The sequence below is a fragment of the Alternaria atra genome (genome assembly GCF_907166805.1).
Source record: "Alternaria atra isolate CS162 genome assembly, contig: 21, whole genome shotgun sequence".
NCBI classification, from domain to species: domain Eukaryota; kingdom Fungi; phylum Ascomycota; class Dothideomycetes; order Pleosporales; family Pleosporaceae; genus Alternaria; species Alternaria atra.
In genome coordinates this window covers 5,994,900-6,019,998 of record NW_025091319.1, presented here as the reverse complement: position 1 = coordinate 6,019,998, position 25,099 = coordinate 5,994,900, and the positions used below count along the sequence as shown (strand labels likewise).

At 52.2% G+C, this 25,099-nt stretch overlaps 12 protein-coding genes across 14 annotated transcripts; 7 read left to right on the top strand and 5 right to left on the bottom strand.

Moving 5' to 3' along the window:
- Positions 1–341: 341 nt before the first annotated feature.
- Positions 342–1,881, bottom strand: ALTATR162_LOCUS2436 (uncharacterized protein; the record flags this gene model as incomplete). The annotated part of the gene is made up of 5 exons (XM_043310042.1): positions 342–833; positions 882–1,426; positions 1,479–1,500; positions 1,617–1,770; positions 1,832–1,881. The coding sequence occupies 5 exons, from the start codon at positions 1,879–1,881 to the stop codon at positions 342–344; spliced, it is 1,263 nt and encodes a 420-aa protein (XP_043165977.1).
- Positions 1,882–2,334: 453 nt separating this feature from the next.
- Positions 2,335–3,840, top strand: ALTATR162_LOCUS2435 (uncharacterized protein; the record flags this gene model as incomplete). Its single annotated transcript, XM_043310041.1, has 2 exons — positions 2,335–2,448; positions 2,509–3,840. The coding sequence occupies 2 exons, from the start codon at positions 2,335–2,337 to the stop codon at positions 3,838–3,840; spliced, it is 1,446 nt and encodes a 481-aa protein (XP_043165976.1).
- Positions 3,841–4,302: 462 nt separating this feature from the next.
- ALTATR162_LOCUS2434 (uncharacterized protein) lies at positions 4,303–7,687 on the top strand (the record flags this gene model as incomplete). The annotated part of the gene is made up of 6 exons (XM_043310040.1): positions 4,303–4,588; positions 4,723–5,552; positions 5,604–5,963; positions 6,010–6,163; positions 6,210–7,558; positions 7,616–7,687. The coding sequence occupies 6 exons, from the start codon at positions 4,303–4,305 to the stop codon at positions 7,685–7,687; spliced, it is 3,051 nt and encodes a 1,016-aa protein (XP_043165975.1).
- An 837-nt stretch (positions 7,688–8,524) lies between these two features.
- Positions 8,525–9,246, bottom strand: ALTATR162_LOCUS2433 (uncharacterized protein; the record flags this gene model as incomplete). Its single annotated transcript, XM_043310039.1, has 2 exons — positions 8,525–8,815; positions 8,866–9,246. 2 exons carry the CDS (start codon positions 9,244–9,246, stop codon positions 8,525–8,527), a joined length of 672 nt encoding a protein of 223 aa, XP_043165974.1.
- A 1,106-nt stretch (positions 9,247–10,352) lies between these two features.
- ALTATR162_LOCUS2432 (uncharacterized protein) lies at positions 10,353–11,270 on the top strand (the record flags this gene model as incomplete). Its single annotated transcript, XM_043310038.1, has 1 exon — positions 10,353–11,270. One exon carries the CDS (start codon positions 10,353–10,355, stop codon positions 11,268–11,270), a length of 918 nt encoding a protein of 305 aa, XP_043165973.1.
- Positions 11,271–12,233: 963 nt separating this feature from the next.
- Positions 12,234–13,660, top strand: ALTATR162_LOCUS2431 (uncharacterized protein; the record flags this gene model as incomplete). 2 transcript variants are annotated; one of them, XM_043310036.1, is made up of 2 exons in its annotated part: positions 12,234–13,032; positions 13,089–13,660. In XM_043310036.1, 2 exons carry the CDS (start codon positions 12,234–12,236, stop codon positions 13,658–13,660), a joined length of 1,371 nt encoding a protein of 456 aa, XP_043165971.1. The 2 variants fall into 2 exon arrangements, with proteins under 2 accessions (XP_043165971.1, XP_043165972.1); XM_043310037.1 differs by lacking the exon at positions 12,234–13,032 and having other exon boundaries at positions 13,142–13,660.
- A 74-nt stretch (positions 13,661–13,734) lies between these two features.
- On the bottom strand, positions 13,735–15,098 carry ALTATR162_LOCUS2430 (uncharacterized protein; the record flags this gene model as incomplete). The annotated part of the gene is made up of 2 exons (XM_043310035.1): positions 13,735–14,925; positions 14,976–15,098. The coding sequence occupies 2 exons, from the start codon at positions 15,096–15,098 to the stop codon at positions 13,735–13,737; spliced, it is 1,314 nt and encodes a 437-aa protein (XP_043165970.1).
- Positions 15,099–15,255: 157 nt separating this feature from the next.
- On the top strand, positions 15,256–16,243 carry ALTATR162_LOCUS2429 (uncharacterized protein; the record flags this gene model as incomplete). The annotated part of the gene is made up of 3 exons (XM_043310034.1): positions 15,256–15,425; positions 15,623–16,146; positions 16,200–16,243. The coding sequence occupies 3 exons, from the start codon at positions 15,256–15,258 to the stop codon at positions 16,241–16,243; spliced, it is 738 nt and encodes a 245-aa protein (XP_043165969.1).
- Positions 16,244–17,411: 1,168 nt separating this feature from the next.
- Positions 17,412–17,996, top strand: ALTATR162_LOCUS2428 (uncharacterized protein; the record flags this gene model as incomplete). The annotated part of the gene is made up of 1 exon (XM_043310033.1): positions 17,412–17,996. The coding sequence occupies one exon, from the start codon at positions 17,412–17,414 to the stop codon at positions 17,994–17,996; it is 585 nt and encodes a 194-aa protein (XP_043165968.1).
- ALTATR162_LOCUS2427 (uncharacterized protein) lies at positions 17,826–18,809 on the bottom strand (the record flags this gene model as incomplete). The annotated part of the gene is made up of 3 exons (XM_043310032.1): positions 17,826–17,961; positions 18,017–18,103; positions 18,478–18,809. The coding sequence occupies 3 exons, from the start codon at positions 18,807–18,809 to the stop codon at positions 17,826–17,828; spliced, it is 555 nt and encodes a 184-aa protein (XP_043165967.1).
- A 1,648-nt stretch (positions 18,810–20,457) lies between these two features.
- Positions 20,458–21,466, top strand: ALTATR162_LOCUS2426 (uncharacterized protein; the record flags this gene model as incomplete). The annotated part of the gene is made up of 5 exons (XM_043310031.1): positions 20,458–20,478; positions 20,529–20,556; positions 20,615–20,871; positions 20,920–21,376; positions 21,438–21,466. The coding sequence occupies 5 exons, from the start codon at positions 20,458–20,460 to the stop codon at positions 21,464–21,466; spliced, it is 792 nt and encodes a 263-aa protein (XP_043165966.1).
- A 776-nt stretch (positions 21,467–22,242) lies between these two features.
- Positions 22,243–24,020, bottom strand: ALTATR162_LOCUS2425 (uncharacterized protein; the record flags this gene model as incomplete). Of its 2 annotated transcripts, none has more annotated exons than XM_043310029.1 (2): positions 22,243–22,679; positions 22,736–24,020. In XM_043310029.1, 2 exons carry the CDS (start codon positions 24,018–24,020, stop codon positions 22,243–22,245), a joined length of 1,722 nt encoding a protein of 573 aa, XP_043165964.1. The 2 variants fall into 2 exon arrangements, with proteins under 2 accessions (XP_043165964.1, XP_043165965.1); XM_043310030.1 differs by having other exon boundaries at positions 22,736–23,471.
- Positions 24,021–25,099: the final 1,079 nt, after the last annotated feature.

Sequence of the window (25,099 nt, the reverse complement as noted above, 5' to 3'; positions counted from 1 at the left end):
ATTGGCATGTTATAAGTGAAAATGATCATGTTCTGAAGTAACTGAGGGGTATCTATATAGGAAAGAAGCATACTTTAACCAACACCTGTCCAGAACTATATGATCGACAAGCTGTACGATACGACATGTTCCTCGCCAACACACCCGTATTACAATTCCTATCGGTCTCGCCTCCACCCCCGACAATTGGATTATGACAATGTACGTTAGTTTGCTCGAAAAATGCCGCAGAGCGTGGAAACTTGGTATGAGCAGAAGGCCCGATCAAGACACCGTAACCCCTCGCCGACCCAATGGGGCACGCCGAGCTGTGATGGGTGATGAATGTGTGTGGAAGCTGTTTATGCTACTACACCGTCAGCCCAGTGGCAACCATCGACCTGCACACCATGGGTCCCGTACGACTCTTCTTCGGACTCAGAGTCATCATCTGAGCCAGTGTCCAGAAGAGCATACTGGTTGACTAGAGGCGCAGGTTTCATAGGTACGCGCGCCACGGGAGTGTGGGCTTTCTTGGGTTGAGGTAGTGGACCGGCGCATTCATCCGGATAGTACTCGATGCGCGTGCCCTTGTATACGCTACGCGACATCAGGCAAGTCCTAGCGAACAGAGCATTGTGAATGGAGTTGGTTGAGATGTACGCATCGCCGTTTCTGAAGTATATGTCTACCACGATGAGGTTGTGGATGTGGTCGAGTTGGTCACGGATCTCATCTGTAGTGACCTTAGCCGCAACCCCTCGTACAACCAGGTTCCGCGTGGCGCCGCCAGCGATTTTGTTGGACACATGGGGTGGCACATGGAACTGTCGGTCACTCCAACGAAACTCAAGCTGACATGGTTAGCTTTGCAAATGTCCTGCTGACGGCGCATAACGTACCCTTTTCATATGCAAGTAGACATCGTTGCGCTTGGTGTAAGCCAGGAATTCCGCGGCTCCTTCAACAAACGAGATGGTAGCAGATCGGTCGTTGCGGAGGAATATATCCAAGAGTCTTCCGCCATGGACGATGCCTGCCAGGTCTTTATGCGTGGTACGTTCGGAGAGGTTAGTAACCAGTACAGTGCGCTGATCATGGAGTGGTATACGGTGACCTGGCCCTCGATCTTGATCGTCATCTTCGTCTGGTGGGCTGTCTGGGTCGCCAGTGAAGGACTCGGATTCGTCATAGCTTGCGACTCGATGGAACGATCCTAAGGGCCTAGGCTGGAGACCGTGGCCGACAGCGGTGTGGTCCGACCCTTGTGGATAGCGCACTGGTGTAGGTCCTGCTATTGGAGTTTCCCTTGATCTGGCAGTTGTGTGCTCCGATACATAATCGTAGCTCGACGGTTGTTCAGTTGAAGTCCTGTTCTCGCCTTGCAGCAGCGTCTCCAAAGTCTCCGTCGTCAGGCCTCCACGGAACAGGGCGCTCTTGAGGAGATCTAGTCACAGTCAGAGATGAGCAGTATTGCTTCGAGGCAGTAATGTACGTACGATATTCTCTCACTGCTTGAATCTGCAAAAGATTAATCGTCAGCATCTGAGCGGGTAAGACGAGGGTGAGAGTGTGCGAGCATAAACATGAAGAAACAATAGTTTGCCCTGGGCTATTCTGGGCGGAACACAACATACCATGTACTCATGTTCTGCCTTGCTAATGGTGACATTATCCGACAGATCAGCTCCGTAGCTAACAGGCTGATTGGAAGCATGCTGCCGACAGAGGTCAGTATCGCGAAGATGACGTGCACAGCTACTGTCTGGGGGAATACCGACAAATTTGGCCCTAGCAATATCATCAGCAAACAGTCTGGCGCCTTAGCAGTTCAAGTTGTATGAGCACTTACTTGCGTAGAAGAGCGTCGAAATAGGATTTGCCTATAGTTACGGTACCCATGGCGCAGAGGTGAAGAAGAGCAGGACGCTCAAGGCCGAAGACGGCTTTGCGAAGTGGTTCAGGACTATGTCTTGTGAATGGGGCAGGCTGTGATAGTTATCAGTGACGGGGGGGTCCAGGTCTAAGCGCGCCTTAGCGCTCCACCTTTCCGCATCGCCGGGAAGGCGCTATGGATGGCCTTCCGCGACGCGACCCCGGATTGCTCATGCAGCTGTGTCTTGACCATGGAGTCAGCAACGTCTTATTTCTTTCTTTTTTGGCGACGTCTGCACTACAAAGGTGATGGTGTGACAAGGCCGGTTTTCATCCACCTTCCACGTTGCAAACAAGCGCTGTGGCACTCGGAGCTGTTTGCCGTGCGACATGATGGGTGGGCGGCGCGGACGGGCGTCGTTCCCGCGCTAGCGTCCGTGGCGTATCAAATTTCTGGACAGGCGCGCCTCTCAGCAGCTCATGGAACCGAACACGCCTCAACACCAGCTGGCCAAGCAGATCACTGCCGGCAGTAGCAGCCCTGGCCTCAGCTCGCCTTTTTCCCAAATCACCGACAATCCCTTCTTCACCGCCGTATGATTCACCTTGGGCCTGATGCATGCTTTTGGGAACATGTGCTCACTGATGCCATAGGGCTTCGGTCTCGCAGCGCTTGGGGTTGCGGCGCGCACTGGCCAGAAGGGACTCCAACATGGCGCTGCATTCGTACGGCGCCGCATGCTGGTCGACCTGGAGATAACTCGCCATGACGACGCCTATCCGTGGGTCCTCCAATGGATGACCAACTACCACAGGGCACAGCAAGCCGGCACCAGGCCACTTGTCCAGAACGGCGTCCTTTCCAAAGTGCTCAATCGCATCGATCCGCGCATGCACCACCTCCAAGTCCAGACGTACACGCCGCAGGACGGACCCTCGCACGCCGCCCACTTCTCCTTTGTGCCAGGCCCGGGCAAGCACTTTCTGCGCTACAAGAACGCCTTCATCCTGGTGGACAGGCAACGCGAGCGCAACAGTCTGAACGTCAAGGATGGCGTGCCCTTCGAGACGATCAACCTCACCACCCTCTACTCGCACCGCGACATCTTCGAAGACATCTTCGCCGAGGCACACCAAATATACCAGCAGTCGCAGGAGGGCAAGACTGTCATATACAACTCCATGGGAACCATGTGGCAGCCCTTTGGAGATGCCAAGCGAAAGCGACCCCTGGACTCTGTGGTCCTGGAGCGCGGCGTCAAGGAGCGCATCGTAGAGGATATGGAGGCTTTCATCTCGTCACGCAAGTGGTATCTAGACCGTGGCATACCGTACAGGCGAGGTTACCTTCTGTATGGGCCTCCGGGTACAGGCAAGAGCTCCTTCATCCAGGCTGTTGCAGGCCATCTCGATTTCAACATTGCCATTCTGAACGTCAGCGAGCGCGGTCTCACAGACGATAGACTGAACCATCTGCTAACCAAGGTCCCGCGACGGACAGTAGTGCTGCTGGAAGATGTTGACGTCGCTTTCATGAATCGCAAGACGCCTGGCGCAGACGGCTTTGCCAGCGCCTCTGTCACCTTCTCTGGATTGCTCAACGCCCTTGACGGTGTTGCCAGTGCCGAAGAGCGCATCATCTTCCTGACGACTAACCACGTCGAGCGTCTAGACGAAGCCCTCATCCGACCAGGGCGCGTGGATATGACGGTAAGACTCGGTGAAGCAACCGAGTATCAGATCGAGCAGCTCTGGGACCGATTCTATGCCGAGTTCGACGCGGGCGGCGAAGCGAAGCAGAGATTTATGGCTAGAGTTAGAGAATTGGGCCTCGTCGACTCGGTGAGCACTGCAGCGCTACAGGGATTGTTTCTCTACAACAAGGACGACACTGAGGGCGCTATTGCTATGGTTGAGGGCCTCACCGCTGGTCACAAAGCCGAGAACCACGTGGGTATCCCCGGTCACGTTGATGTGAACAGGTGACGTCACATCGAGCGTTTTGAACTTGTATAGAAAATGTGTAAATTTCCGAATGCAAATGTCGCGGCTCTGTCCGCGCGGACATGCAGCTGTCAAGCAATGTTGATCTGTGAGTGTACCAGGATAATGAGGCATGCAGGTGTGTGATGGTATGCAGGCGGCTCCCGCGCGCAGCAGCGTGGGAGCCTTTTTCCTGGCAACTCCACATTGTCGTCCGGATCTAACCGCTTACCGTGAAGACACTGCACTCGCCATTGGATGACTTAAGTAATATTTCATCATACACCTAATTCTGGACCGCTTTCCGCGCTTCCATCTAATCAGATTATCGAAAATATTATGGCCCAATACATGGCAAACCTGTGATTTTATCTGATCATCTGATTCCGACGTCGCGCGAGGCCGCTTTGGCGCGACAAACGGACACACTTGTACACGCGCCCCTGGCCACACCCACCCATACATATGGCTAACGAGGACGGGCGCGGGTCATCTTCGTCGCTTGCTCCCTCGTCTGTCCGTCCTTCTGGAACCACGCGACACGATCCTCTTTCCGTTTCTAAAGGCAACTACGAGTTGCAGGTTCTGCCTGGGAAAGCAAAGAAAGCCAGGAACATAGCCACATCCGAAACGACTCCTGATGACGATCTTGATCTCCCAGCTGGCCGCCCCGAGAATCCTACACGATCCGTCAAGAAGGCAATGTCAAGAGTACCTCTTCTGGTGAGATCGAGCCCGGCGCAGGGAACAGGTAAGCAAACTACTGACTGCTGTCAAGCGCAATGGTCGTCAATCGCCCCCCTCGGCTCTAGACGCGTGCACAAGTACCACGATGCACAAGGCGCACAGAACCTCATTCGCTACACGTGCTAACTTCAACCCCAGGGTCGTATGGCGGCCTACCTATTCTTTCTTCCAGTCCAGAGGAATCTGATGAGAATAACGTGACCAACATCTCGAGAAAGAAAAAAGGAAAGAGCAGGCTTTCGCATAGTGAACCTACGTTACTCTCGGATCACAATCACGATGATTCGATACGGAGTGAACCAATCCTTTCACGCGCTACCAAGTCACGTCGTAGGACGGGTGACGCTGATCGTAGCAGCACGACGCTCGGTGTAGCCTCTAGTGGCCAGGAGGAATGTCGTTTCGAAGCTAGGTTCAACGCCAGCGGTCTTGACCCTTCTACAGCTGGTGCGCCACTGTTTGACAACTCAACCTCTTCGAGCAGTACGCTAGACGACAATGAATCTTCCGACGACGACCTACACGATATGAAGGGTAACCCGTCCGATAATTCGCCCTACGCTCAAGTCAGGGCATCCGTTGCTGCTACCGACAACATCTCCCTGTCCATTGATACCCCGCGCATGTGGTTCCTGTCGATTCTGTTCTCCATTGCTGGTTCTTCAACCAACTTGTTCTTTTCCCTACGATACCCTAGCGTTAGTCTTACTCCTATTATTGCACTACTACTCGTTCATCCTCTCGGTCTGCTCTGGGACCAACTCTTGAAACGACACGACGACCCTGAAGAAACGTTCATGGATGGTTGCGTGCAAACAACCTCACACCATTCCGAACCATCACAAGCCAAAGCCACCTGGACACGACGGCTACGGCTTTGGCTGGCTCAAGGCCGCTGGAACGAAAAGGAACACTGCTGCGTATACGTCAGCAGTAATGTATCCTTCGGCTTTGCCTTCGCGACTGATGTGAGTATCAATGGCGCAGTGAGCAAACAAACATATACTGATGTTCACAAGGTCATCGTCGAACAGGTCAAGTTTTACAAGCAAGACCTCGGCATTATGTATCAAGTACTGCTTATCCTCTCCACTCAGATACTGGGCTACTCCCTTGCTGGCATTACCAGACGTTATCTGGTCCGACCCAGCGGTATGATATGGCCAAGCACACTGGTATCCACTGCTATGTTTACCGCATTGCATAAAGACGAAAACAAGCCCGCTGATGGCTGGACCATCGCTCCGCGCAAGTTCTTCAAACGCATATTCCTAGGATCCGTCGCATTCTACTTCCTACCAGGTTTATTATTCCCAGCATTGAGTTATTTCAATATCATCACCTGGTTTGCGCCAAAGAGTGTTGTCGTTGCTAACCTTGTATGTTCGATCCCCGTTGAAATGGAAACAGTGCTGACCTCTACAGTTTGGAATTTCATCCGGTCTTGGATTGTTCCCAGTGACTTTTGACTGGGCACAGATTGCCTATATTGGTTCTCCATTAATCACGCCATTCTGGGCTGCCATGAATATTCTTGGAGGGCTTGTCGGAGTTATGTGGATCGCAGCGCCGATCATGTGTGAGTATTCCTATGGAACTACGGTTGCCAACGCTAACAGATGCAGACTACAAGAACGTCCTTTACTCTTCGTACATGCCCATCCTCTCATCTGCGGTATGGGACAATCGCGGGAAGCCGTACGACGTCAGCAAAATTCTGACCGAGAACTTCCTCTTCGACGAAGAAGCGTACAAACAATACAGCCGCGTCTATCTTCCGATCACCTATGTATTGAGCTATGCCCTACAATTCGCCGGCCTTACTGCTTTACTTTCGCACACTGGGCTGTGGTACGGAAAGGATATTTGGAGGCAATGGCGTCGCTCTTGGGCTGAAATCCGTAAGGAGTCGGCAGCGGACTATCAGCCATTAGTGAACGGCGCTGACGGGAACAACCGCCCAACCTCCCCAGCAATGTTTCGTCACAGGCCCAGTACAACATCAGAGCCGGACGTAGAAGACCTACTATCTGCTGAAGATGTGCACAACCGCCTCATGCGCAAATACGAGGATGTACCAATAACTTGGTACCTTCTAACAGGTATCAGTATGGCCGCCGTCGGCATGTTTGTCGTCGAGTACTACCCTGTTCACCTACCCTGGTACGGTCTGTTGCTAGCACTTGGCATCGGCGCAGTTCTCTTCGTCCCCATCGGCATCGTCATGGCCATCACGAACCAACAAAGCAGCATCTACCTCATCTGCCAACTGATATGCGGTGTCATCTTCCCCGGTCGGCCCGTTGCAAACATGGTCTTTACAACCTTTGGCTACATCTCATCTACGCAGGGTCTGAAGTTTGCTTCGGATCTAAAGCTTGGCCATTACATGAAGATTCCTCCCAAAATCCTCTTCAAGCTCCAACTTTCCGTCACCATCGTCTCTAGTCTTACGCAGATCGGTGTGCTCAACTGGATGCTCAACTACATCCCCGGTATCTGCACACCCCAGGCCATCAATGGCTTTAACTGCCCCATCGCCCGCGTCCACTTCAACGGAAGTATTCTCTGGGGCGTCGTCGGACCAGGGAAATTCTTTGGCCCCGGCGCACTCTACCAACACTTGATCTGGGCCTTCCCCGTCGGTGCCATAGCACCCGTCATAGTCTGGTGGCTTGCCCGCGGAGACCGCAAGTCCATCCTTAGCAAGGTCAACCTCGCTGTTGTATTTGGTAGCTTGAGTTGGATTCCGCCAGCTACCGGCCTGAACTTCTCCGTGTGGGCAATTGTGTGCTACATTTTCAACTACGAGATCCGGAACCGGAGAAATGCTTGGTGGAAGAAATACAACATGATGCTTAGCGCGGCCTTGGACTCTGGTCTTGCATTTGGTGTGGTTGTCATCTTCTTTGGTATCGTGTACCCGGGATGGATGAGTAACTTCAAGTGGTGGGGAACGGAAGTTTACAAGCAGGTAAGGCACTTACAATCGTATCAGTTTTGTGCGATGCATATGCTAACCACTCCGTAGGGCTGTGACTGGCAAGCCTGTCCATACAAGGAGGTTCCACAAGGCGAGACCTTTGGACCAGGGAGCTGGTGATTACATGACACACGTTTTGACCTTACTAGCATTGGCATATGCATTAGATAACCGGCGTTCATGGGCGAACTTCAGGATAGACAGGTTGTTGGATACACCACACCGATCACTAGAGCGTTCTCACAAAATGCACGCGACTTGTTGTTATGTTTAGATACTGTTCGATACAATGAATCTCATTGCTCACCTCTTTCAGTAGCTTAGTGACACATTGATCGTTAGGTTCAACGTCCTTTCTACTAACCTATCCACCCATTGCCCCACCGCTCTCTGCCCTCAACTGCAGCAACAAACGATCATCGGCATCCTTCCCTGCCTATCCACCTTTCCCTACTGCGCTACCACCTACTTGAAACATCTAAAAAAGACGATGATCCCACCTGGAGGAACTGTATGATTTGGGGCTATAGGTTTAGAGCGTTGAGGCGGTGGAGGTGGAACCGGAGCGCCAACTGGGTGGGTTTAGAGGGTAAAGCTACGGTAGAAGAGTGCGGAATGGATGATCGTCTGATACAAAGGCAACGTGAGAAGGGACAAGTTTGGAAGTACGAAGCAGTATCAAGTCTCTCTGGCAGGTATGTTATCCATCATTAGAATTAGGATTTTTTTTCCCGAAATACGACGGATGGTTCCAGCGGACTATACAGTATTGAAGGTCACGCATCTGACAGGGTCCCCTCTCAGATTTACCGTAACAACCTGCTACCTACTTACAAGGCATCCATATTCCGAAAACATCGCATACTATGCACCCCAAATACATCCCAGATTATACCCCCCAATGAATTCTAGTCGGGTTCTCGCCCATGACAATTCCGCACCCTGATCTTCATACAGTTAAGTCATCTTGATATCAGACTTGAGCTCCCAGTACTTTCCGCCGATCACCGCAGACGCCAAAGCCGAGGCTCGCTTCGCCGTATCCATCTCCTTGTTCTCAATCGTCATCTTCGCAATGCCGCCACGACACTCGAACTTGCCAGCCCACACATCCGGCCATTTCGGCGCAGAGTATGCGTTACTAGCGGTGACCTTCAGATGCCAAGATCCATCGTAACCGATTAAAAAGCCGGCGACGTGCGCGAAGCGATATGATTTCATCGACTTGTGGTGCTCAAAGGTGCCGATCTAAAAGCATGTTAGTAACTGTAGCTTTAGTGGGCGATGTCATGACTTACGAATACCTCGAGACCCTTGCGCCAGATGACCAACTGGACATCCTTCGTACCGAACACAGCCTTGAAGGTGTTGACTGTAGGACTGACAAACGAACCAAGCGTGGCTGGGGAAGCGTTGAAGAGAGTAGTGACGATCGCATCCTGGAGTTTGAGCGGCCCTTCTTCCTTCATGGATACAGCGTACTCGACGAGGTCGATGATGTGTGCATGACTAGTCGGACCACTTGAAGGTAGCGTCTCGAAGTCATCAGTGTAGGAGACGGTACTGATGTCACTCTTCCCAGAATCGCTCTTTCCAGGTGACTCGGGGCAGTGGTCCACACCAGTAGGTGGCTCGCTGCAGTCGATTTCCATTGGAGTGGGATCAGCATGGGTTGTCATTTTCGCAGTGCGTTGGAGAGATCGTGCGTGCTGTTGGACTTCTGGTTCGAGGCGATTTTTAGATGTAGAATGTTGTAGTTTCAGTCGTTTGACTCTTGTAGTTGCTGGCATGGTACAAGATATACAGGTATAACAGTGGTGTGAGCTAGCCGCCGATGAGCGTTGAGACTCAGAAGAATGAAATGGTGAGCATGAAGTTTAACGAAGAGTGATGATGGTGAAGAATTGAGAGACTGCTCTATGAGGAGCGTGGGCGCGTTTGCAATGGTAGCCGGGACCACTGGAAGGTAGCACTGGCAACGCTAGCTGGTCAGTTAATGAGAGCTCAAGGAAGGCGTGACGATTAGAAAAAAGCAGTAATATACATACTGTTGTACATATATTCTACAAATGTACAGTGATGTTCACGTATAGCTGTAATGATGTTTCAAAGCTACATAAGATAAAGTTTTTTTATCTGAAGCGATGTGGTATCGCGTAGGGAGTTAGCATAGCTAGAGTCGTGCGTGAACAAAGGGAACGTAGGATGAGAAAGCAAAGACGTCTGGAAGAAGAGTTGAACATTGATGATATCAGCCATTCTTCGCTCTCGAACTGGAATGTGGCTTATCGAAGTGAGCAGAGAGGTAGAGCGTGGTTATCGCTTTCGTCTACATCGCCTTCTCTGGTAGTGAAAGAAAAAGCTACCTTCTGACAATCATCCGACTGAGCCCCCTTCTTCTTCCAAACCATCAGAAGACCATAATTCAACGCTTAAGAAGGGTTTGTTGAATCCGCACACTTCATGAGGATGCGCACGCATTAGACAGTCATGATAGCCTTCGTTCGTGGGATGGCTATGCGCTGATAGATATGAGGTGAGGCCGCGAACGTGAGGTTCCAGACTCACTCACCCACGACTTCGCATAAAGCTGGTTCTCTATCACAACGACGCACCAACATCAGCACGGTTGGTCACTGGCTAGTCTTACTTAAGCTCCGGTACTCTCTCCTCAGTAGACCTGTGCCACACAACGCCTCAATCTACCTTCGAAGTGATTCGCACCCATAGTGCAAAAGTTGAGATAGGCTCCGAGTCTCTGAAACTCACACCAACGCGAGGTACAATGACCGTCACCCAAGCTCGCGGCGCAGCCAACAAGGCGAAGAAGCATCAGCCTATCTTGCAAGCAGCCCACACTCTCATGCCAACATCACAGACTAATAAACCACCCAGATTCGATGATAGGTTCCTTCACCTACACGTAGGCCCGCAGCGCTGTTCATTCTCTGCGCACGAAGATGTGCTTTGCAAGCAATCCACCTTCTTCAAGAACAGGCTCCAGCAAGTATGCAAAGATACTGAGGGCGAGTGTGTCCTATGTCATGAAGATATGCATGCGTTGACGGCAAGGCTCGCCTATTGCAAGACATTTGGGAACAACCTGCATCGAAAGTCTTTGAGAGAGTGGCGCAATACCAACAATACTTGTCCCACATGTCGTGCGGAGTGGGTCACGTCTTCAATCTTCAGGAGTGTCGTTATCATCGACGTCGACCCAGACGGATTCGAAACATACCCCCAGTGGCTCTACCAACGCACTATCCCGACCTATGCGATGGATAACGGAAACGACGAACTCCGCTGCTTCAAACTGATCGACGCGCATGTCGTGGGCGAGTTCCTTGAAGACAAAGAGTTTGTGCAAGTTGTGCGCCAGGAAATTATCAACTGCAGCTTGCAGATGAATGAAATGGCCCATCACAAGATCTTGCTACATGTGTACGGGAAGACGATTGGTTCCTGCACCCTTCGTAGGTTCATTATCGACTTGTATGTTCTTCGGGGCAGCTACGAGTTATTGGACAAACTGGAAACTACGAGCACTATATTTCGAGATATTATGAGATCCATGATGGAGAAGGCGAAGACTCAAGACGTGAAGGTGGTTTGGGACTGCATGATTTCGGCTGGACATATCGAGCAGGACGAGATGAGCCCTAGCGAGGGTGGTGAGACCGGAAATCAGGATCTGAGAGACTAAAAAAATCGAAGCGGTTGCAAAGGATGCATGGTGGGTATGTTGCGTACTACCATCGTCGATCAGATTTCCGCGGTCATTCGAGGAGTTGCAGCGAGCCTTTTACGTACATTCCTACTGCAGGGCAGAGCCAGCTCGCATACTAGGAGAGGAATTAGTGCGTTTTGGGTGACATATCTTCAATTACTTGAGCGTGCTACGGACACGTCAACCAATTTTTTAACCACTTCTGAGAGATAACTGCACGCATAAGCCGTCCAATCTTTTCGACTCGCGATTCAACCTTGAAAGAAGTATAGGCTTTCCTTTTAACTCACCAATATAAATCGCCAGAAGTACAGCTGTTCCTTACAACTCGCGATTAAACATAGAAAGGAGTATCGCTGTGAGTAGCGCGCATGATAAGCTGCTCCTTACAACTCGCGATTAGACATTGAAAGAAGTATAGCCGTCAGCAGCGTACATAAAGAAGCGGAGCTACCACGAAATTTAAGAGTTGAGAGGTGGCATGAAGTCCACGCCAAGTCTGTCGCATCTTACCCTGAAAACTCGCATCCCTCACCAGAAACAGGCTAGTACCTAGGCAGTCACCAAGTAGCCGAAGAACGGCCAGGTTCCTGCATGCTACTAACCATACGCGGCATTGTAAACTTCATCAGCTTCATCCCACCGCTCTGCTCAACCAATAGCATTGGAGCTATAGATTCTACACGACGCCCGAGGAATCCGGATCGGGGGGTTTGGCGTGACCGTCTCGCCGTTACGCACGTTTCTTTTGACCGACAATGGGGCTGAAAGAACCACGTTCTGCCCTGCATCTAGATTAAGGCCGACAAGTGGTGTATTCGGAACGTTCCGTGTGAAGATGAGGAGGTACATATACAGAGCTGTAGTGCTTGTAAAGCAGCTTGCCTCACATTTCGCTTTTTTCCTTCCTGTGGGATTGACTAGCTCACGTCGCCTGTCATGGCTGTTTCTGATCCTTCGGTGGGGGGTAAGCCTTCCATTCCGAAGGAGCTACACATATCCGCTCAACCCGTTACTTTCGCAAATTGGTACAAGAAAATCAACTGGCTCAACACTACTCTCGTTGTCCTTGTTCCAACCTATGGTCTTTACCTAGCACGCTCGACACCGCTTACTCGGCCAACCTTGCTATGGAGCATCCTCTACTACTTCATGACCGCTTTCGGTATCACAGGCGGGTATCATAGGTTATGGAGCCATCGCTGTTACTCCGCGCGCCTTCCCGTGCGCTTGTTCCTAGCATTTACAGGAGCAGGAGCAATTCAAGGCAGCATCCGATGGTGGAGCGCCAATCACCGCGCTCACCACCGATGGACGGATACGATGAAAGATCCCTACTCGGTTATGCGAGGATTACTATTCTCTCACATCGGATGGATGGTTCTCAACAACGATCCCAAAGTCAAAGGCCGTACAGACATTTCTGACCTGGATAGCGATCCAATCGTTGTGTTTCAGCACAGGCACTATGGAAAACTGCTTCTCTTCGCTGCCTGGATCTTCCCTGCGATAGTAGCAGGCCTAGGCTGGGGTGACTGGTGGGGTGGACTTGTATATGCTGGCATAATACGAGCGTGTTTCGTGCAGCAAGCCACATTCTGTGTGAATAGTCTCGCGCACTGGATTGGCGAGCAGCCATTCGATGATCGAAGAAGTCCAAGGGATCATATGTTGACCGCTTTGGTGACGATGGGCGAAGGGTACCACAACTTCCATCATGAGTTCCCATCTGATTACCGTAAGTCTATCTTGCTTAGGGTTTCATGAAAGTACTGGTACTAACAGTGAGTTTAGGCAATGCGATCATCTGGTACCAATACGACCCCACGAAGTGGCTCATCTGGATCATGTCCATAATCCCTCTTTTTCCTCTAACATACGACTTGAAGACCTTCCGCTCCAATGAAATTGAGAAAGGCCGACTCCAACAGCAACAAAAAGCACTCGACCAGAAGCGATCCACGCTTGATTGGGGTGTTCCATTAGCTCAGTTGCCAGTCATCAGTTGGGATGACTTCCAAGCCCAGGCTTCCGCCAATGGTGCCGCTTTGGTGGCCATCGCTGGTGTAATTCATGATGTCTCACCGTTTATTGCCGATCATCCTGGTGGTAAGACACTGATCAAGAGTGCGGTTGGGAAGGATGCTACAGCGATCTTTAATGGTGGGGTGTATGAACATTCCAATGCCGCACATAACTTGCTGTCGACTATGCGTGTTGGTATTTTACGAGGCGGACAGGAAGTTGAAGTCTGGAAAACAGGTGTTGAGAGAGCCAGTAAAGACACCAAGGGTAATGGTGTCGTTAGGGCTGGTGATCAGATCACAAGGGTGGTTACACCAGTTGCAGCGGCTGTAGCAGCATGAAAAGTTCAAACGTGGGGGGTATTAAGGACATTGCTTCGTTCACCGTTTCTCTGGTATCTTGTGTGATCCTCGTCCTATTTCTTCGAAGCAACCTCCTCCCATTGTACTCCAATCCATTCCTCCACATATCCGACTTCGCCTTCTGGAACGTCGCTGGGCTTGCAGTCTTTGCTACATACAGCCATGATAATAGTGCCCCATTCCATGCCATCGATACTCATTTCGTCTGCCTCCAGCTCGGTAATCGCATGTGGTGTCAACTGAACCTCGAAGACCCTATCCGCACCACATGTCGAACATCGAGGAAAGCCAGCTCCACTTCGTGAGCCCGCTGTTTTGACTTTTGCATTCGACGACGTGCCGTTTTCTGAATGTGGTCCCAGAAGCTTGCCGATGGCATCGTTGTCGCTGTATAGAAGTGGCTTTCCTTTGAACTCGTAACGCAGCACCTGCTCGGCGTTCTCTCCGATACGATCCGCGAACTTCTGGAACGTCCTGTCCATGGACGACTCAAAGACCTCCTTATCTTCTTTCCCACCACCACTCCCGCTACCCTCGGTGTCTGTGTCCATTCGCACATTCGCCGGTATCGACGGTGTTGACGGAGCGTCTAGCGTCTCGTATTCGGCGTCTAGGTGATAGTGTGGGAACGGCGTAGGGAAGGCCGAATCTGCTGGCCATGGCTCGTGTGGACGTGGGGGTTGTTGCTCAGAGGGAGGTGGTGAAGATAGGCGAACCTTGGATGCGAATGTCTCCGGCAGGGTCGTAGAAGCCTCGTCTTTCTTCTCTACAGGCTCGCTGACTTGGACTGCGGGTGTGGGTGTCGACGCGCCGAAGGAGTTGGCACTTCCAGCCTGCGAAGAGAAAGGGTTCGCCGATGCCGCACCATTCGGCTTGGACGAGAAGGGGTTCGAAAACGGGTTCGCGGGTGTCGACGCACTCGTCCCATTCTTGACCCCAAACAGCGACTCGCCTATCTTGGGCTGGGGCTTCTCTTCCTCTTTGACTTCCTTCTTCTCGATTTTGGCAGCGCTACCCTTGCTGCTGGCGCCTTTGGCGATGCGCACTCCACGAATGCCCCTCACACTACCTTCCTTTCTTCTACATGGCTTGCGCCGACATGTCCAGATGTAAAGTCGCCGCTCGTGACCAGGGAATTGGTCAGGAAGGTCGCCGTTGAGTTCGAGGAGTAGGCTGAGAAGGCCGTTGCAGACTTTGCACTTTGCCAAGGCACCCGAAGGGGCAGTCTTCTCATCTATCCAGCCCTACTATAGTCGTTAGAAGGACTTCCAGGCAAGGTGGATGATGTGCGTACCGGTGCGCCTCCAATATGGGAAACGGCGTCGCCCGTGACTTCCTTGGTCGCATAACCCAGCAGTACGTTGGTCTCGGTGTAGTCATCGCCGCCGTCTGAGGAGTCGCTGTCGTAGGGCGCCATTTTGGTGTATCTCGTCGAGATGGATTGTTTTGGCGGGGTCTAACTTTTTTGAAGATGACGCGGGGCTGCCCGGTGGCCAATGCGCCGTCTCGTCGCACTGTGCGAATTTGACCAAGCCTTCAACACCAACTCTTCGTCGCTCATCCACACAACCACCATGGGCGCCCCTTTCGACCTCGCGCCTGAGCGGCCGGATCACATGCAGCAGATCCTCGATGGACTCGATCGCTACAACCCAGAGACGACGGGTGTCTTCCAGGACTATGTCATGCAGCAATGCGAGAACCAGACGTACGACTGCTACGCCAACCTCGCCCTGTTGAAGCTGTATGTCTTCCCTCCTACTCTTCTTCCTATGCTACAAGATGAAGAAACAACCACAACGTTTCCTATTACCCGAGGGATGGGAAATGAATCCCCCCACCCGCTGAAGTTTATTATTAGCTCTATCTGACAGCTTTCTCCTGCCATTGCTATTGTACTTCCACTATCATCCCTACATCTCACTAACCACGGCACTGCAGCTACCAGTTCAACCCACACCTCGCCCGTGACGAGACCATCACCAACATCCTCGTCAAGGCTCTCACCGTCTTCCCCAGCCCCGACTTCTCCCTGGGTCTCTCGCTCCTCCCCCCACACGTCCTAGCCCCTCTTTCATCTTCACTACACAACCCAGCTGCTGGCGACGCGCCGCTATCAGAAGCTGTCCAGAAGCTCAATGAGTTGAGGAATTTGCTCGAGGGTGCCGACTACGCTACCTTCTGGTCCACACTCGACTCTGACGACCTGTACGCCGACTTGATTGCCGACGTCTCAGGTTTCGAGGAGCTGATGCGCGTACGCATTGCCGCGACTGTCAGCCAGGCGGTTCGTGAAGTTGACCGAAGCATCCTCGAGTCATGGTTGAACCTGTCCGGAAGCGAGTTTGACAACTTTGTCGGAAGCGTGTGCGGATGGAACATCGATGGTGCCAAGATCAAGGTACCCATCAACAAGGACAACGAGGCTAAGGGCACCGTTGTCCGCGAGAATGTCAAGTTTGATCGTAAGTTTATCTATATGCCAAATACCTTGATTCGCTGCTAACTAACCTTGCAGAATTCGCAAGGGTCATCAAGAGGGCATACGAACAGCCTGCATGAGCGACACGATTTACAGTATGACGACATGAGGCTACGGTTTGCACGGTCGGCGTTTGAGGCGGACATCATAAATGCATCAGTATGCGACAGAAGCGTACCAGGCGGCCTTTGACAGCCACAGAGGTTGACATCGATGGCTCCATATACCCCAAAAGTACGCCGCTATGAGCAGAGGGCCCGGGAGTCCAAATCCTCCACGGGCCTAACAAAGATCCAATAACATCAATCCGACAAAGCTCACTACTTCTCCTTTCTATTCTCTCCCAGTTCTAGACCTCCTTTCTGTGTCGCTTCCCACAATCCAATCCCTGCGGAACACGTCTCCATGGGCTTAGAGAATCCTAACCAAAACGCTCCAAGCTCGCCCATCATTCGCATTCAAACCCTGTCATTCGTCATTGAAATCTCCGACATCTGGAGAAGCTTTGAGCTGTAACATAGCGCGACTGTTGAGTTTAGCAGTACAACAACAAGGAGTGGTGCCAAGCGTATGCGCAACGGCCCCGTGAATTTCGCTTAGGCTTACGCCACCTCTGCCTCTTACCAACCGTCCAACCCTATCAACGACAACACTAGGAATATCTCCTATGTATTTGTTGCTGCGCCGTACAATATACAATACCGTTGCACGGTGGTTTAGCTTCTTTCGATCAGGTTTTGGTCTTGCCAGCTGGAGCTTGTTTGACATGATCACAAACTGGAGTGTGCTTTTTGTGTTGATGAATGCGACGTGAGCCAACAATGCTATATGTCTGTAGCAGGCGCAATGGCTTTTGAGGGATCCTTCACCTTCTCCTATATCCTTACCTTGCGTTTGTTCGTGTTTGAAAAGACGACGTCAATATCTTACCTGTATTCACCAATCACCCATGAGATCATATATTCATTCACGTCACTCGCAACACTTAACAACACGCTTCACACTACTTTTCAGAAGCCTAGCCTGCTGATTTAGAACAACTACCCTTGGGGCGCGCCGATATCTTCCCCATAATCACGTCGCACACGCCATCTGAGCGTTGTCTCACTCGTGATCGCGCCTCGACTATCTGCTGCTCACGCGAACGCGGAGAGTGTACCAGTACCGAATCCACTTAGCAACAAGGATTCGAGGTCTCCGAAATTTCATCAGCCCTATAACATCTCCTCACGATCAACATACATCGCCATGGCTTTGCAGGAGCTCGTATTCTTCCTCCTATGCACCGTCATCACCTTCTCGACTACTCAGGCCACCCCGCTGCCGTCGCCGCAGCAGACCCTCTCTACAAAGGGCTGCCCAAATACTCTCATCAACCCTTCCTTTGAAACTTCATTGTTACCTGCATGGATGGACATGGTGACAGGGTCGTGGTCCTCTCGCGGCATCTCCTCCTCTACTGGCGCACACTCCGGCCTCAATGTATACGCCGCGACATCGAATAGTTCAGAGGTGACTGCGACGCTCACACTATCGCAATCTTACATTCAGCTTCCCAGCGGTGCGATGGTGGATTGCTATGCATGGGTTAAGGGGAGTAGACCGAGTGGGCAGACGCGTGTTGAGATTTTTCTGGACCAGGTCAGCTGTGGAAAAGCGGTACTAGGAATTGGGAGGAAAGGCTGGACAAAAGTCGGCGGCAAGATCGCAGTGCAGGATGTGATTGGAGGCGTTGGCCATTCGGTCGCGGTTAGTGTGCAGGGCGATGGCGTGGAGGACGAGGGTGGTTGGAATGTTGCTGTGGACGATGTTAGCGTGGTAGTCGGGTGTTAGAAGGACGTTGCGAGACATGCTTAGAGCGAGTGATAGTTAGGCATAATGAATGGGGCGGATAGATGACCCAATTCATTGAAGTCCATACCTTCCTGAACAAACCGGATCTGTGAGAGACGCGATAGAACTATGGTGTTTACGAAGGCGATATTCTGAACAGTTCGCTGCCACGCTATGCGGGAGTGTGTGTCAGCAGCGGAAATGGGGAACATGATTTGGTAGACGAGATACCATGCTGTGTAGTGATGGACACGTAACAAGCCGATGAGGTGAGATCTCGCGAATGTGTTTGATGAGCCGGCCCTTTAACATTATCCAATTCAAGCGTGGAGGTATCTTATCTCCGCGTCCAATGGTACACTTCACTGATCAACGGCAAGATTATCGAGTCATTCGATGTTCTTTTTACCAGTGGCTTAGCATTCGAAATATTGTAGATCTCTTGAGATCTAAGCTGGATCATTTCGATGATCTTTTCAACCCAATCTCGGCTGCTTTCTGATCACAAAACTCGGCCATCTCAACATCCTTGATACTCAGTCCTTTGGGCTTGTGAGTAGTCCATTCAATCGTAACCTCGTTATACAGGTTTTCCCATCTCGGATGATGATTCTTGACCTTGCACTCATCCGCAACGAGCGACATGAACTGCCAGGCTTTTCCAAACCCAGCAAATGTAAACTGGCGCGTGATACTCTTCCTGGCGGCATCGACCTGCCATGCGGGAGCGAGTTTTTCTACTCGCTCAGGCAGGTCAGCGGGTTGGTTGGCGGCATACATCAAGTCGTTTGGTGTATTTTGTTGCGACTGCATGGCCGGACCAGATGACGGACGAGTGCCTGTAGATGATGACCGGAACCCCGTAGCGAGTAGGTATTTCGTGTAAGGTAATGCGATAGCTTGTCTCGGCCGGCCGTGTGTTTCGCGGCGGATTAGCAAAGACGTTTTGGTGCGACAGTGATGCTCGCACAATGCTTGGTACGATTGCCTGTGATTCGTGGGTTAGATGGGTTTGAGTTCTGAGGTCATCAAGGTGGGTGTCAAGGCGCCGGTGAGACGAGGGAGTGGCTTGGTTATCGGTGGCGGAAAAGTAACCCCTAGACTTACGGGATTGCCCGAGCAAGATTCTGAGACCTTGTCATGCTGTAGATGCGCTACCCGGTGTTGATGTCGATTTTGAATGCAAATGCGGCGGTGTTGATAGACCAGTGCTTATCTCTCAATGGACAGCAACGATAAGCGAAGACTCGTTGACTGCAAGATGCACAGCAGATGCAAAGTCGTTGCGGAATGAAGAGCGGAGTAGGAGACAACTGCTACGATGCGCCTTGCAAATGCGCATGGACCAAGCATCTCCAAGATTGTCCAACGGCCATTTAACTGTCCAATAAGTTCAGCAAGATGCTTGCTGTTGTGAGATGCTAAAACTCGTGCAGGGAACCAGGGAAGTTGCAAGCAGTATCACAAAACTCTTTGGAGTAAATCATCTGCTGATGCTGCATATGTGCTTCGAGGGGCAGACGGGAATAGTACCAGCATTCATCATCACAGGAAGCCATCAGCATAACAAGGTTGAAATCAAGGAGTAGTGATCTAGCAGCAAACATCCTGATCTCAGAGCCCAATAACTCCTGCATTCGGTACCTACGGAGCCTTCGGATCTGAAGAGCTATGTATCCCGTATACAGTAATCAGTCATGGGGGCCTAGCCCGAAACGGATTAAGATGTGTTTGACGGCTACCAGATGGTCGGGGTCGGGAAATTGGTAAGCAATCAGCGTCGCAAAAAGCAGGTGGATGGTCGGGTGAGGTGCACAGCTCGTCGGAACCTTGCCGGAGTCAGGCAGGATATGGCAGCAGGGCGTTTATTTCCATGCAGCTGGCTCCGGCGAGTCGTGATGAGGAGAGCGGAGTGCAGTAAGGCATTGCAGTGTCGTCGTCGACGGTTCCCGCGAGGCCGAAGTTGCCGCCCTACATATAGCGCCATCGCCCCGAGGTCTGTCTCTTCTTAGTCAAAGCTGCGTAATCCACATTTCGACCAACTGCATCATCACGATACAGGTGAGCTGCCCCATCGCCCTACAACACGAGACGCGCAACCAACATGCTGTCGCAACACTGCGCGCATGTCTTGGCGCTTGCGACTGATGAAGCTGACTCTTCTCCCACAGGCGCGCCCTTTCACGCACTGCAGCCTGCCATAGTTGACGACCCCCATTGTCGCGACGTCACCACCACCACCACCACCCCGAGTAATATCGCTTTCCCACAGCTTCCTCGAGCTGCATCTTCGCGCAAACTGTCCCGGCCTAGCCTAGTACAGCGACATAGCATCTCAGCCCCAAGTCCCACGTTACTGTCTAATCAACGCCACAACACCCTCACTGCAGTGCTCCCGTCCGACGCGCCTTGAATGAGCCAAATCCTGTATCCCTCGATCCAAACTGACACTGGGTATAACATGCAGGCATCTGCTGCTCAGGTAAGCTCTGCTGACTGTTTACACCGTGCCCTGCTGACATGCCAATTCAGGATCAATCCAAGCCGACCATAGAGATGAGTTAGTGCCCCCCGCATCCCTACACTCCTGCCGATTACTAACACGTATCGTCGTGAAGGCTTAAGAGAACATCTTCTCGCTGCCGGCGCTGGACAGCCCAATGTGCAGCCCCTCCCCCAGCATCCTCCACACCCTCAACATTCCCAGCACCCGCACACTGCTGGCCCACCGCACGCCATCGACCCGGCCATTGGGGGCTCCGCCTACGACATGAGCCAAGGCGGCCCTGATGACGGGAACACGAGCGAGGGTCGCTCCAAGGGACGGAGAGAGTTGTCGACGTCGAAACGTGCTGCCCAGAATCGCGCTGCTCAGGTATGTCCATCGCGCGCATCCTCATGCTCCACACTAACACCCCACCAGCGCGCATTCCGCCAGCGCAAGGAAGAGTACATTAAACAGCTCAAGGATCAAGTCAAGGAGTTTGAACAACTTTGCGAGCTCTACAAGACTCTCCAAACAGAAAATTACCAGCTGCGCGACTACATCATCAACCTACAATCGCGACTACTCGAAACCCAAGGCGAAATCCCACCTGCCCCGGCCGGTGTAGATCTCAATCGGCCACACGAACAACCAAACATGCACCAACAACCGCAACCACCACAGCCGCCCCAACAACCGGAGCAACCGCAGCAGCAACAGCAAGCCTCGAGCAATAACAATGGAGGACTCTCGGAGCGCCAAATTGGCGAGCTGCAGATGGCGGCGCAAGCTGCGGCGGCAGCCCAACATGGCGCATCTGGCAATAAGCACGCCAGCTCTGAAGGTTCGTACGACTACGCAGAGAAGCGCCAAAAGATCGACGAGTCACCGCAAGGTCAGCAGCACCCCGAGTCGTCCTCTTTCTACCCCAACCCAAACGCTTATTGAGAGAGCAGCCGGTCCGATCCATGGCTTACCAGCATAGTAGGCTCAGGTTCATCCGCTGATTACGACGCTTTTGTCAACGAACTTCAGCAATCGAGCAAGCAGGCTGTATAGCAGCCACACTTCCCTTGCCGTTTTATCGCTATTTTAATTCGCTTCTCCCACTTCTCTTACGATGTAATGCATAGACCCTGAAGCCTGTCTACGCTGGGGCTGGCGGTGTTTTTTGCGAAGGGCGCATGGAGTTTGTGTCCTAGCTTCCATACATGTATGGTCAAGTTAGACTGGGGCCATGACATGTTGTACAGGTTTCTGTACCTTTACGGGGAATACCGACTCTTCTTGCAGTCTTTTGCTGCTCTACCCTTACATTTCCGCATTTGATGTGAAATCCAGCTTTGCTACTAATATAAGAAGTCTTGAAGGTGATTCGCTGTATGTGGACAAAGAATAAGACCGAGAGAGAAACCGATCCCTCGCATACGGTTAGTCATGATCGGTAATCTTCGACTACATACTTTACCTGGACATGACTAATTTGTGGCATGATATCTCAAATGAAACGAAAGCCTTTAGTCTGGAGACCCATTTTCTCGAGATGTACTGCAAAGTCGCATAGTCATCACATCCATGTTATTCTCGAGGCTCGACGTGTGTGTGTGTGTGTGTGTGTGTGTGTGTGTACTCTATAGATTACAATTTGGTACAGTAAACGATTGGTATCATCCATCCCATGTCATGCACCCTAACCCAACCATTCTTTTCACGTTACAAGAAAGGCGTCAAACTGAAATTAAAAACAATGGCAAAAAGCGCCTAGAAATGGGGCGTGTTGAGCGCCATGACCATCAAAAGACCCGAGATGAGACCCGCACCAGGCAGGGTAATGATCCATCCAGAGAAGATGAAACCAACTTGCTTCCAGTTGACAGCCTTGAGATCGAAGTTGCAGAGCGCAACACCGATAGTGGCACCAGTCAGACACTGAGTGGTGGAGACGGGGAGAGCGAGACGAGAGGCGAGGAGTACGGTGATGGCAGCGCCCAATTCCATGCTGAAGCCACGAGTAGGAGAGACTTGTGTAATCTTGTTGCCGAGAGCACGGACGATATGGTAGCCATAAAACCAGAAACCGATACCGAGCAGAAGACCGGCGACGACGAGAATCCAGATAGGAGTGTCGGCTTCCTTGGTGACAACACCGGTGGTGTAAGTGTTGTAGGAACCAACCCAGGGTCCAACAGCGTTGGCAACTGTGACATGTAGTTAGCATATGTGTAGAGGTAGAAGATTTGGGAACTTGGCTTACCATCGTTGGAACCGTGGGCAATAGACATCATCATGGCGGAGGCAACTTGGGCGTACGTCCAGAGATGCTCGACACGGTTGTCGTAAACGATGGCGCGGGAGTGAACATCGGCGAGATCCTCTTGGGTAACGACGTCGCGGGAGACACCTTGGAGTAGGATAAACTTGGTCCAGTTGGCGATCTTCTTTGGAGAGTAGAATGGAAGGTGCTCGACGGGCTTCAACCAACGCTCCTCAGGTTCAGGTGTAGCGGGGATAATGTGTGCAATCGGGCCTTCGCGAGGAAGAGGACGGGACAATCCGCGGCCACCCTCGACATCGATATTGTCGCTGTCGCCAGAAGACTTGTTGTCAACGGAAGTCGAATGGCCGACAGCCTTCTCGCCCTTGAGGTTCTCCTGTTCACTCGTAACTGGGGCTGACTTGGCGTAGTAGTCGGTGACGATCTGGTCGCCCTTGCCGGGGAAGTAGATGGGAGGGTTCTCACGGTACAGAAGAGGGCCGAGAGGAAGATGCCACGCCCTCAGCCTGGTGTCGCCCTTGACAAGGCGGCGGGTGAAGTAGGGAATGAAGAAGATGTAGGAGATGGCGAGCATGCCGAAGAAGACTCCGAGGATGATACCGCAGGCCTTGCCAGGGCCCATCTCCTCGAGAGACTCGCCGTTTGGCAGCTCATCGATGATGAAGAGGGCGAGGACACCAGCGGTGAAAGCCAGATAGAAGGGAATCAGGCGCATAGCCCACTTGAAGGGATCCTTGCGGTTGTGGACAGCAAACTTGATGGTCAAGAAGAGAACGGCGGCGAAAGCGGCAGACAGGAAAGGTGCGATGACCCATGAGGCGGCGATCTGGGAGATGGATCCCTTCTTCCAGCCCCAGCTGAGAGGTGATTGAGCAGCAATACCGGCACCGGCAAGAGCTCCAACAACGGTCTGGGTGGTCGAAACAGGCATACCGGCAATGGTCGCGACGGTAAGGAAGACAGCGGATCCGACCTCGGCGCATCCCATGGCGAGCATGAGGGTAGCAGGCACAGGCTTGAAGGTATCGAGGGCGAAAATACCGCTCTTGATAGTTCCAGTGACTCGGGATCCAAGAGCGACAGCACCAAGGAACTCAGTGAAACAAGCCAGGATACCAGCCTGCCACATCTTCAATGTTCTCGCAGCCACAGATGTGGCGTATGAGTTGGCGACATCGTTGGCACCGTTTGAGGCCGATGAGGCGACGAAGGCGATGGTGGTGATCGCTAGGATCCAGTCGTACTTCTTCAAGGCGGGAGCCATTGTGGGAGTAGGGCGGCGAGCAGTTGCGCCGGTTGACTGGTAAAGCTGAGGGTGTTGGAGGTGTCCTGACAGAGGAAGTGTTCAACCGGTCGAGTGCATAGGAGTTTAAGTACACAGCATACGTTCCGATGGGTGGGGTCTTGGCGGCGAGATGACATTTCACTAACAGTGGATGTTTGTGGACGTCGGGCGGTCTTGCCTGCCCCATTGAAGCGCGGTGGATCATCGAAGCCACAATATCATGCTATTCGGCTCTGGCCGTGGTCTGAAGCCCAACAGGTCGCCTTTTCTGGACCCTCCAGCGCCGCTCCGTGGGTGACCATAATGGGAAACGGGGCACGCGATTGGTGTAGACAGTTACAATGGGTCTCCAAGACTTGATGCACGAGCATGGCGTGCAAGCGTCGCGTCAAGTGTCCGCCGTGCCTTGTCGCTTGTCTTCGCCATCGCCTTGGTGGAACGAGGTCATGATGGGCGAACGAGACTTCGTTGCTACACCACGTTCCCTTGGCGCCCAGTCCGCCCAGGCTTAGGCCAAGACGGTCCTCGCTCCTTCGAAATTTCTGATAACCCCAGATCGCTCGCTCCACCCACAAATGCGCTATCTTCCCAACCAATCACAGCTCTCCGTCATACCCCGTGGTACTTTCACGCCCTCACAGCGTGCGAACATGTTGATGATGGATGAGGCGTTGTATGGGGGAGTCCACGAACTTATCTCTCGAGGTGCCGCATAGCCGTCTTCCCGCCCAGCAGGGTAAGCCTTACAAGGATTGCCGAGGCAGCCTTCATCGAGCTTCGGTGCCGCTATGTCTTGAGGCAGAGCCTTGTCCACCAGTCCAAGTCTTTGCCTGAAGACATGTGCTGTATCTTCTAGTAATGCCAGTCTTGTGGAGCAGGCGATTGGCCTCAAAGAGTGGGTGTCATGACTTCACTGAGAGCAGATGATCGGTCTTCACTGGGGTGTAGCGAAAAAGTACTGCCAGCTGAAGTCCAGCGATGACATTTCCGCGCTCAGACATATGGTGGGGATGTACGATAGCGTCAAGAGCTGTCAGACGCCGTGTTTGGTAAGCCAG